Here is a 12,439-nt window from a genome sequence, read left to right on the forward strand (position 1 = left end):
TACCTAATTTAATACTCCCTCCGCCTCTTTTGACTTGACACAAATTTTAAGAAATAAATGAAGACTTTTGAAAGGTGTGGTCCAAAATAAGCCTTAGATATTTGTGTGACTGTAAATCATCTCATAAAATTAAATTATTTTTAAATATAGAAAGAGAATAATTTCTTTGAAATAGACTAAAAAGGAAACGTGGGTTAAGGTCTGCATACACTTTACCCTCCCCAGACCTCACGTTGTGGGATCCAACTGGATATGTTGTTGTAGACTAAAAAGGAAAGGAATATAATCTTTTTGGGACAAAGGGAGTATCATTTATAAAGGCACATAATTTTTCAAACATTAATTTTTAATAATTAAATTTTATTTTTAAATTAAATTAATTATAAAATTACACTTGTGCAACTAAACAAGACTATGAAAAACAAACCAGTAATACGCTGTGTAATTACTTCCAAACAGACTCTTAAAAGGAGTCCTGTATCCTCCTGGAAAAATAAAAATTGCAGCAGCAGTTGTGTCGATCAAAAATGGCTAAGAAACGAACCAGACGAGTCGGTCCGAGCCCAACCCACCACCGGTCCGACCCAATCGAGCCCACATCACAACACCACCAAACCCACAACTCACACACAAAACGACATCGTTGGCTCACCGCCTTCTTCATTTTATTCTTCATCATTTCTTTACTACTAATAATTTACCGTCAAAGTTACTATTACCCTTCTACTACTACTGTTTCTAATGCTGATTTACCTTATGTTTACCAACGTGGCCTCGTTAAAATTGATTCTACTTACCCTGAAGTTCTAAATGTATGTATTTTACCCCCCAAATTTGATTTTGTTCATTTTGTGGGTTCTCCCCCCTTTTTTTTTTCTTTTTTGATTTATTTCAATTTATGCGAACTATTTGACTGGGTACGGAGGTTAAAAAAGTAGAGAAGGCTTCAAACTTATAAAGTGTTAAATGAGTCACATAGCTATAAATCTTTACTAAAAGTAAATTGTTTCCATTTCCAAATATAAAAACAAGTATCACGCTAAATTGAAACAGACGGACGGAGTATTACCCAACTACTAGTGTTATTAATGCTGATAGACCCTGTGTTTACCAATGTGGCCTAGTTAAAACCGATTTAACTACCGTGAAGTTCTAAATGTATGTATTTTACTCCTCGAAGTTTGATTTTGTATTTTTTTTGATTTATTTGGTGAAATTTAAGAATTGCAGGAGAATTCGAAAGTTTCGGAGAATATTAGTCGAAGGCATTTTGGAAAGCCTGTTCTGGCTTATATAACTCCATGGTATTTGCATTTTATGGTTTTTTTTTTTTGTTAAGTAATGTTTAATTTTTGAGACATTGACATAAATAGCCTTCCGCCAAAATAATAGTAGCTAACAAATGTATATTTGTTGCATAGTAATGTATAGTATACGTAAATATACATATTTTATAGATAATAGTGTTTATTTTTTGTATATTTGGCTAGCGAATGTAATTATATTTGGTTGGCCGGCCAAATGTGTTACATGCACTTTAAATTTCCTTAATTTTGTGTATGTTGAAATCCACCTTTTTCTTTTATCTTTTGGGTGGTTGGTGGTTGGAAAGGATTAGAAGAATCTAAACAGGTTTAGACGCTAATTCGTACTCCCTACGTCTCATTTTAAGTTTTGTTTTAGCTCTTTCAGCGCCCGTTAAGAAAAACGATAAATACAAGTTATAGTTACTAAGTCACCCCTATTTATTAGATGCTTTTTGAGAATTGAGCTGTATTAAAAAGAACTACTTCTTTCATATTGAGGGTATAGTTGGAAGCAATTGCCAACTTTAGTCCTGAATTCCTAAAGTGATACTCCCTCCATCCCAATTTATGTGATATAGTTTGACTAGGCACGGAGTTTAAGAAAGAAAGGAAGACTTTTAGAATTTGCGGTCTAAAACAAGTCATAGATATTTCTGTGGCTGCAAATTATTTTATTAAGGGTAAAAGGGGAAGTTTCAAGTTAAATTGTTTTTAAATGTAAAAATGTATCATTCTTTTTTGGACAGACAAAAAAGGAAAGTGTATCACATAAATTGGGACAGAGGAAGTAATTATTTTGGGACAATTTTTTTAAGCTAAAGCTACAGGTAAAATGGGACGGAGGGAGTACTAGACTATACCTAGTCTGGTAATCTTCAAAATGTCATGTACTTAAACTGGAAAACTGTTTTAGAGTTGAACTCTAACTATGTGTATTGAGGTTTCAAGAGATGGTCCCACATCTTGATTGAGGAGAAGGTTTGTAGTAGGTTGACAGCTAATCTAAAAGTAGTTGAATTATGATGAGTCTTGTAGGAGGAATGGATATAGATGACTCTTATAGTCAATCCAGCTACCTTGGGATTGAAGAGAACTTAAAGGGTGTGTTCGGTACGAAGAAAAATGTGTTCTTGGAAAATAGTTGGTTTCTTACTTATTTTCTAGTGTTCGGTAAGTAAGCAAGAAAATATTATCCCAAGAACGTTTATATGTAATTTTAGCAAAACACTATAGGGGTTGGATGGGGTGGTAAGTGGGGTGGCCGGGGTGGGGATGGGGGGGGGGGGATGGTCAAGGGATGGGGGTTGGGGGCATTGGGTGGATAGGAACAATGAACTTGGAATGTGATGGAGCTTGTTTTCCCTACTTCCATTGGGGAAGTCATTTTCCTCTGAACAAAATTTTTGACCAACCGAACATGGTAAAATTGGAAAAGAGAATATTTTCCTCCATACCGAGCACACCCAAACTACATGTGTATTGAGGATTCAAGTGATGGGACAAATGTGGCAAAATTAGAACTGTGAGTAGAGGAACTTTTCACTAGCTTGTTTTTGTTCATTTTGGCATGAAATTATACTGAATAGAAATTTCTTAGAAGTGCCAAATACCCCTACTTCAACGTAACTACCTGCTAAAACAAATTGTTTTGACAATCATAAATGTAGTTTTGGATTCTACAGTTCATGATGGTATGATGAATGGTGCAGGAATTCAAAAGGCTATGACTGGGCGAAGAAATTCTGTTCTAAAATTACACATCTATCACCTGTTTGGTATGAACTGAAGAAGTAAGTGAACTCATCATTACCTTGACTGTCAAATAGTATTAGTACGTCAGATTTAGTTTTATTTTGTTGTTTTCGTCTATCTCCACCAGGTCCTTGCTACCATCAAATAAATGAAATCAATGAATCAAAGTTTAATTAACTATAGTAATGAGTACTGATTTAGCAGGACCGCAATATCAGGAATACTCTTCAGTATCTTATGAATTATGATCACAAATCTGTTTAATATCCTTACCTCTTGTACTTTCTGATGCCAGTGAAGGAAGTAAATTAGTTCTGCATGGAAGACATAATGCTGATAGAGGATGGATTTCAGACATTCGAATGAAAGGAAATTCTCTGGTATGGTAGCCAGTCACACAGAAATAGATTATTGCAGATACTTAGTGTAATTTATGACACTTATACAACTGGAGCACAAAGAAGAGAACAAAAAGCGCTGTTACCATTCTTTAAAAAAAAAAAAAAAAAAAAAAGAAGAAAACTAAAGGTTTCCACGTGATTTCATCAGGAATCAAATTTAGGGTGACGTGTTGGGTTATTTGCTTAAAAGGTTATCCATATTATCAATACTCATTTTCCTGCCTGTTAGTTTTCATGAGTTCTTACTTTCTGGGAGTCTAAGCTTATTTTGTCTTTTAGCTTGTGTTTTCACTTGACTATTCCTGAAACCATAGATAATACGGATATCCACATTATCCGTGTGTTAACCCATTTTTTATCTGTGTTTAACCCCATTTCGACCAACACATCTGATCCGACCTGCTGGTTTGCCACTCCTAAAGGCAACTGGAGTTCTGTTTGTTTATTACTTGTTCGATCACTTGCTCCCAATAAAGCTTTTTTCTTGGAACTGCTTTCTGTTTGCTAAAGTTCTCTTGAATAGAGAAGCCTATAGAGATGATGCTAACAGCTGAGAATTAACTAATCCTCTAATCTTACCTCATTTAGTTATTCAGTTTCAGCGTATAAGTTAGTGTTGGGTTACCAGCTAGTCTATTGTTTTTCTTTCTGTTTCCAATCTATAGATTTTACCTAGAGTTGTCCTGGACGCGACACCGGTGGAGCTGCTTAAGAAGAAGAGGCTTAGGGAGAAAGCAATCAACCTTATCATAATGGAGTGCAAGTGAGTCTCTGGTTTAGCTGTCTGCTTGAATTTTTATCTTCCTTTATTGACCTTTTCCTGGAAGGTTGCTCAACTATTGCGAGTTAAAGAAGTTAAACCGGTGTTATTTGCGGCCACCTGAGTTGTGCCCAGAGATAGTAAATGGATAATCTAGCAATCATTATTGATAGGATTAGATATTGAATCACTTACAAATATCTCTAAGCATATTTATCCAAAATCAGTAGGTCATAGATGAAAATTCATTGCAATTACTCATTAGATACACATTGGCAAAACTTACCTCCAAAGTCCAAACCAACAATTATCCACTCTATTAGCAACGTGTTTTATGTCAGTTCGCCCACATATTTTGAGATCCTTTCGTCTTATGTAGGGAAATGGAATATGATGGTATTGTACTTGAGTCCTGGTCAAGATGGGTAGCTTATGGCATCTTACATAATTCAGAAATGAGAAATCTGGTGAAGTGCTTACCTTCTCTTTTTCCTTTTAGTAATACACTAAGGAACAATGACCTATGATTTTTTTTTTCTGTTCTTATAAAAGATGGTGTCTGGTTCTAACTTCTGAGAAATAATTGATCCCTAATTTTTTTTTTTATGACAATAATTGATCCCTAATTTTGTAAGGTCCTATCTCATACTTTTCATTTTTTGCTTTGTACAAGAGCTGCAAACATGAAATCTATTACATGAAATATTTTATTATGTTGACAACGTTTCACAAGAAGATAACTACGTGCAACGTAAATCAAGCCCAAGATTATTAGAACCTTCTTAGTTGAGATTTTTTCTTATTTAAACTTAAGGAACTCTGCATTAGCGAGTGTAATTTGGCTATATGGAAAAGTAATTCACAAGATTCACTACAAAAAAAATTTGGAATTAGCTACGAACTTTGTTGCTTGATTGCTCGTAGCTAACAATTTTTTTTTGATAATCCGTCGCTAAATAGGATTAGTCACGGATTTTGCTATTTAGCTATAAAATTTGTACGTCGCTTATTCCTTTTTTTTTTTCTTTTTTTCTTTTCTTCCAGTAGTGATTGCTGATGGGTTCTTCACTTCCTTTGATGCTTTGCAAGTATAGGCATTGCAATTTGTAAAGCAACTTGGAGAAGCTATGCATGCTGTGCGCTTAGAAACGAATGGCAAGACAAATCTGCAGTTAGTTTATGTGATAGGCCCACCACGTACAGATAAGCTGCAGGAGCATGACTTTGGACCAGAAGATTTACAAGCCCTTTATGATGCTGTAGATGGTTTCTCTCTCATGACTTATGACCATTCAAGTCCTTACAATCCAGGTCCCAATGCACCTCTGAAGTGGATACGCTCTACCTTGCATCTTCTTGTGGGTGCTGGCAGCAGGGGTAGGAGATTGGCTGAAAAAATCTTTGTGGGCATCAACTTCTATGGCAACGATTTTGTCCTGTCAGGAGGTATGCATATATTTATCTTGCTGTGCTTTATGTAGCAACATCCCCTCTCCCTAAGGAAAAAGAAAAACACCAATTTGTTGACTTATGTTACCTTTGTTCTCTAGGAAGAAAAAGAAGAGGATCTTCTAAAGATTTTTGGCTTATGCAGGATTGCCTTCTAAAAAAAATGCTAAAAGTGCAAAATTTACTGAAACTTAGCCAAGCATTTAGTTAAGCAGAGTTGCAGAGTTCTAACTTTCCTTTTCTGCAAAGTTTTGAAGAAGATCGTAGAAAATGCAGATATTATAGATGTAAAGACACAGTTAATTTCATGTAAGGTAAAGGACTGCTTAAAGTTCTTATAGTGATTGACTCCATTTATTTACGCATATCCCTTGAGATCTTGTGATATATGTTTTCCTGGAAGGGATTTGCAAACAAAAATTTCAGTTGGCTATGGGGATTAATGCAAATATTCACGTAGCGTTGGCTTTAAGGCTAAATTTGATTGATTTAAGTGCAACAAAACAACCTTTTAATTCAATTTAAGGGTTAGTGATTAAAATGTCTTTAATTCTAGATTTTTCAAAAAATGATTAAACTAGACAATTGGGGAATTACTAATCTTCCGCAACTTTGGTGTCTAGACCACCATCTTGGTCACACATAGCTGTTGATGCTGGGCATCTCTGTACAACATCCTTGTCCACTTGAGGGTAGAAGAATCAAATATCCGGCCTCAAGGGATCTTGCATCTCCAAGTTTTTCTGATTGTAGTTGGTAAATAATGGGTGAGACTGGCTGATCATGCCATTTGCTATACTTGTACTATCTCAACCCAAAAACTAATTAGGCCAGCTGCCGTTATTTAGTTGTGCTTCCCCAGAGCTTCTTTTATTTTGCTTTGAATTTTCATCGTTTTATTTGTTGACAGATGCTACACATATGTTGCTGGAGTGTACCGAGACCTGTTGAACTAGAGAAAATGACAAAAATCGTCCCTTATCTTTGGTGGTAGGTTCAAAGTAGTCCCTTAAGTATCACCTGAGCAGTTTTGGTCCTTTAAGTTTGCAGACACTGAGCACTTTTGGTCTTCGTCAAAATATTTATCAAACTTTGATTATTAAATTTAACTGGAACTCACATTTGGAAGTACAACCTTTGTAGTTTATGTTATTTTTGTCTATTGCAAGAGTGGTGCAACTTTTTGAGGTGCCTGTTATTTTTTGTCTATTCTTGTGTCTGATGTAATTTTTATGTTGCGGTTTCTGGGATTTTGACGGAAATTTTTGGTGTTTTTGGTAGTCTTTTTTTCCTCCCTATTTTTGGTTAAATTTAACAATCAGAGTTTGGTAAGTATCTGACGCGGACCAATAGTGTTCACTTTTGGCAAACTTAAAGGACCAAAACTGCTCAGCTGATACTTAAGGGACTACTTTGAACCTACTACGGAAGATAAGGGACCATTTTTGTCATTTTCCCCGGTGAACTACTCTACCATTGCAGCTCAAATGTCCCCTCTTTTTCATCATAATGAGATGGATTGCCTTTAGACTGACAGTAGATAATGATCTTTAATTTTTAAAGAGCATAATGAATCTTTAGTTGTTTAGTTGTTCATATATGGTCATCATTTGCTAAAGGATCATTACATGCACAGGTTTAGGTGGGGGGCCTATCATAGCACACGAGTATCTCTCTTTGCTGGAGCAGCACAAGCCGGTAATTCAATGGGAGGAGAACAGCGCTGAACATTTCTTCTTGTACTCTGACAATCAGAATGTCCAGCATGCTGTATTCTACCCTTCACTCATGTCACTTGCAATGCGGCTTGAGGAAGCTCTTTCATGGGGGGCAGGCATTTCAATTTGGGAAATTGGTCAAGGTCTGGAATACTTTTTTGATATTTTGTAGTGTTTTTCTTCTTCTTCATTTGGTGTTAGTGCTTAGTCTTACATTTCCATTTGTTTGATTAAATCGTAGAAAGAGACTGTTGGCACATTTGTCGTAGATTAGTTTCTGAATCTAGAAAAGTAAGATCAATAGCTGCTCTATGTTTACATTTTCACTTCATTTGCACTTGTATGCAATCTGTCCTCTTCTTTTCTTTTCTTTTTTGGCGAGTTAGGGGCTTAAAATTGTTCTCTTGTCAATAGCAAGGGCCGCCAAGGGGTGATTGAATTTTTCTTGCCGCCAAGGGGTGGTTGAATTTTTTTTTCTTTGGTGAAATTCTGGGTGTAGTCTAATTCTGTAACTATCACTGTGATGGGTGGCTTTGTTACCTCTGCAATTGCATGAGTTTCACTATATTATTGATGAGAGTGGACAATGCACCATTTAAATCGTAAATAAAGAAAAGTATCTTTATGTTTTGTAATTTATAGTTTTAAGTAGTATTATTAGGTCATTTTCCCTTCCAATCCAATAATGACTATATGTTTAGGGTAACATCATGTTCTCCCACATATTAAAAGGGATGATGTTTATTTGCGAGCCCGGTCTATACTGAAACTATAGAAACAAGACGATCGAAATAATGACCGGTCTATACGAAACAATTTTCGTTTTATAAAATTGAACGAAAGGAGTACATTCAAGCATCAGTTTTTTATCCAAGGAACGATCATCAAAAAGATATAATTGCTGATCCAAATGACTTGCCAAACATCCAAGACTTTCCAAAAGAACTTTGATTCTTATGATATGAACGATGAGACATTATTAGCCGCCAAGAAAAGCCGTTAATACTCCCAGAGAGTTAACTTTTTTTTCATAAAAAACCTGGAACTACATTCGAACTTTGGGAAATAAACTTGCAGGCTGTAAAAATGAAGTAAGTTCAACAATTCAGTGATACTGTAGTATGTCTGAGAAAGCCATTACGAACTGCTTCCAACCGGAGCTTCTTTCTTTTTCAACAGTCCGTAACCTTATGTGCAAACATGTACTCGACGCGCAGGCCATTAATTCGGTCGTCTTGTTTCTATAGTTTCAGTATAGACCGGGCTCGCAAATAAACATCATCCCTTTTAATATGTGGGAGAACATGATGTTACCATAAACATATAGTCATTATTGGATTGGAAGGGAAAATGACCTAATAATACTACTTAAAATTATAAATTACAAAACATAAGGATACTTTTCTTTATTTACAAAATATAACAATTTAATTACTAAACATACCAAATTCGGGATTAATGTGTCTTTCCATGATTTTGGGCCCTTTTTTAGGAACATAATCTGGATTTTAATTTTTGGCTTAGCATAGTACGATTTTTTTTTTTTTTAAAGATTAGTATAGTAAGATTCAGTTTCTACTTTCAAAGTCTTTATATATATATATAAAAAAAAATCTCTCCTTTATTCTCTCTCTCTTCCTCTCATCATCATTTCTCTCTCTATTTCCCTCATCTTTTCAATCTCTCTAACTCCTCCACTGTAGTAGTTCAAATACACCATTACTCAAACTCAAATTTCATATTTTTTCCTAATAACAAACGTTTTCATATTCATGACAAACAAATATTTATTCTTCAACGTGTTTTATGGTCAAAATGATTGGTATGAATTTTGTATAGAAAACGGTATGTTTCATTTTTATTTCTGGGTTTTATTATTTTGGGTATGAATAAAAAGTGTATGAAAATGGTATGTTTTATTTTTATTTTTGGGTTTATTATTTTGGGTATGAATATTGTATAATTTAGGTATATTTTAGTATTTTCATTTTTATTTTTTGTTCTCACTATTTTGTGTATGAATATTGTATGAATTTTGGTATGAATTTTGTATAGAAAATGGTGTTGACACCCAATTTTGTCCCTCCTTTATTTAATTTACCCGGGTTTTTAAATTTACTAACGAGCTAAATACTTTATTTTTCGCGATATTTTCACTACTTTTATTTTCAATATTATGAGCATTACTTTATCACAAATTTTTAAAAACAGTTAGTCATTGTTTCGTTTTCGGGTTCCGATTCGTTAAATTAATTACAAGACAACACTTTGCAAAATATTTATTTTTTACATATTAATTATTTATTGTCTTTACATAATATATATTTTACCAGTTACTAAATTAGAAGCCCGAAGATAATTAAATAGCGGAGGAAGGACCAACAAATTAATGGCCCAAAATACCAATACAATATTATTCCCTATCCAAATAAATAACCTACATTTTTATACCCAACCCACATTTTAAACCCCACATTTTCAGACCATGTTTAAATTAATGGGCCAGCCCAAACGGACCAGCCCATTACCCGCGACCCGACCCAGTCCAATTCTCTTTTCTTTACCCTAATCCCATTTCTCCTTCTTTCTTTCGACTTCCGCCTCCTTCATCGTCTTCTCCCTTTTCTCTTTTCTCTCCGCCTCATCTCTCCCTTCATCTCTTTCGCCGCCGCTCCTCCTCTCTCCCCTTCCTCTCTCTTCATCGTCGTTCTCTTCCTCCCCTTCACCCTAAACCCTAGCCGCCGCACTCACACCCCATTGTTTTCTCCGTCACTTCTCCTTCTCTCTGACACCTCCACACGCCTGTTCCCCACGTTCTCCCCACCACACCTCTGCCATCCTCTCTGTCTCCATTTCACCTTGTCCCCCACGCTTCGTTCTGCCATCCCCACCCCTGTCCTTAATCTCTCTCATACGCTCCTCTCTTTCTTGAATACAAATGAAATCTATAAATACAAGGCAAGTGAATCGTTTAAAGGGGGGATTTTCTCAGGTTTCGGAGGAGACACAAGTTTCCTGTCCTTAAGTCTTGAGCTTCATTTCTACTCTAGTCTTGATTTTCTTTTAAAATCAGAAAAAAAAACCTTTTTGTTGAAAATATAAGGATCTGGAACCCAAAATTCCCTACAACACAAGTTTTAATCGATAAAAAGCAGCCAACAATTTACTCCATTTTTTTATTTTGGAATTTTAGTTACTTTAATCGAGTTCGAATCGATTCATAACGAAAGAGTAGATTCGACGACCTCGACATCCCAGTTAATTGCGCACAAAACAGGTAAACTTCGATACCTTTATTACTTCGAGTCTTTAATTTCTGCTTTGGTTAAATTTTTAGCTGGTGCTGCTATTTTTATGTTATGTAGTTTCTTTGTCGTCATATTATTTTCTGATGTTTTGGGAGCTGTTAGGATAAAACGTTAATCGCCAAAATGAATTTGAAAGAGGTATACTGTAATTTGGATGTTTAGATTGAATTCCCAAAACTTAGAACCCACTTAGAACCAAATATACATATGGTATACAATGAGCTATCAAGATAAGGCGAAGGTATATATTCGATATACGTCTGATATACACACTATGGTGTGTATATCGTAGGTATATCACGTATACGACAAGAACAGGCTGACATTGTCTCTCTTTTACTCTATCTGTTCAAAGAATATATCCTGCCATGAATGTAATCTACTTTAAGTTAGCAGTTGCATTTCTTATTTAGTTATATATGTGGCATGTTCTGTTAGGTAAGTGTGATAGGCATCAACACATTTAGATACAATTCTTGTCTTAATAGGTATTGGAAATCAAATTGGTTAGTCTAGTATCATACTTAGATGGAAATCTGATTTAGCTGTTCAGATGATTGTCTCGGAATGATTGTTTGAGTATTGGTTTAGACTACATGGGTTGTTCGACATAACTGCCCCCCTAGACTAGGAGACTATGCAGAATGTCATTCGGATTACGTGCACTCTTAATGTGATCAGTGATGTTTAATAATCTAAAGGGACCTCCGAGGATTGTTATGATGGTTTTGTTTAGAATTATGATAGCTTGAATACTTTGATCACAGAATTTTGCTGACGCTGTTTAGGTAAACTGAAGTGCTCATGAAGAATTTAGCTTATAAAGTTTGGTTTCACTTGTTCTTGAATACCCTGATCTGAAACTTATCTGCACTGTTCTTAGCTTAACACTGCCTATTTCACTATCATGTTAATTTGTATGAACTATTGCTGAGCTAAATAAGGAAGTTTGATTAGGATGAATCTAGATTTAGTAAAGTCTGAGGCCTGCTTGCAAAAGTCTTATAATGTGACTAGGTTGTTTGGATGTGACTAAATAAGGCTTAACTGGTTTCAAAGCACATGCTAGTTTATCTTAGTAAGTCGGCATCTGAGTCTAATAAGGTGAAAAGGTCTGAATGAGTTAGGATACCATCCTAATATGTACCATGTTTGAGCTTCTACTGAAATAGTGAAGAAAGGAAACCACTTAGGTTAATATGAACCTTGTATGCATTAGGTGATTGAAAGGGTTGAACCCTGATAATTCAAATCGAAATCTGAATGATTGACTTGGAACTTATATGTGAGCATGAACATCCAGTTGTCTCTCTATATGTATGCTTGTGTTAGAGCTCATCTAATGTTGGTATTCTGCTTCTGAGAATCTGACCATACTGGACTGAAGTTTAAAGGGTCAGTACTGCAAAAAATGAATTCATAATTAAGTTTTTTTTTACTGTTGTTCTGTGTGTGTTCCTCCTAGAAGTAGCATCTAAACCTTACATGATTCCTCTGTTTCCAGCCCCTTTAACTGAATGGATAACTATGCTTCTGTCCAATAATTGATCAGTGAGGTGTGGCTAAATAAATATACTCAATTTTGATACATATAGAATGCCACCGTATATAGCTTTCTTCCTGTAAGCAAATTTAATACTCTAAATGGGTAAATGGTTGATTTTTGCCTCTCTCTGTTAATGGTTTGAGGTTCGTTTGACTATATTCATATATCGTTATCCTGGAAACTGGATTTACTCTACTA

At 35.2% G+C, this 12,439-nt stretch overlaps 1 protein-coding gene across 3 annotated transcripts; it reads left to right on the forward strand.

The window, feature by feature from the left end:
- Positions 1-448: 448 nt before the first annotated feature.
- LOC132640676 (uncharacterized) lies at positions 449-7,752 on the forward strand. Of its 3 annotated transcripts, none has more exons than XM_060357363.1 (8): positions 449-812; positions 1,231-1,304; positions 3,017-3,097; positions 3,355-3,439; positions 4,126-4,223; positions 4,600-4,687; positions 5,315-5,666; positions 6,293-7,293. In XM_060357363.1, exons 1-8 carry the CDS (start codon positions 528-530, stop codon positions 6,313-6,315), a joined length of 1,086 nt encoding a protein of 361 aa, XP_060213346.1. In that variant the 5' UTR covers positions 449-527; the 3' UTR covers positions 6,316-7,293. The 3 variants fall into 3 exon arrangements, with proteins under 3 accessions (XP_060213346.1, XP_060213345.1, XP_060213344.1); XM_060357361.1 differs by lacking the exon at positions 6,293-7,293 and adding an exon at positions 7,306-7,752 and having other exon boundaries at positions 454-812; XM_060357362.1 differs by lacking the exons at positions 4,126-4,223; positions 4,600-4,687; positions 6,293-7,293 and adding an exon at positions 7,306-7,752 and having other exon boundaries at positions 452-812.
- The last annotated feature ends 4,687 nt before the right edge of the window (positions 7,753-12,439 follow it).

This window comes from Lycium barbarum, chromosome 5 (genome assembly GCF_019175385.1).
Source record: "Lycium barbarum isolate Lr01 chromosome 5, ASM1917538v2, whole genome shotgun sequence".
Lineage (NCBI taxonomy): Eukaryota > Viridiplantae > Streptophyta > Magnoliopsida > Solanales > Solanaceae > Lycium > Lycium barbarum.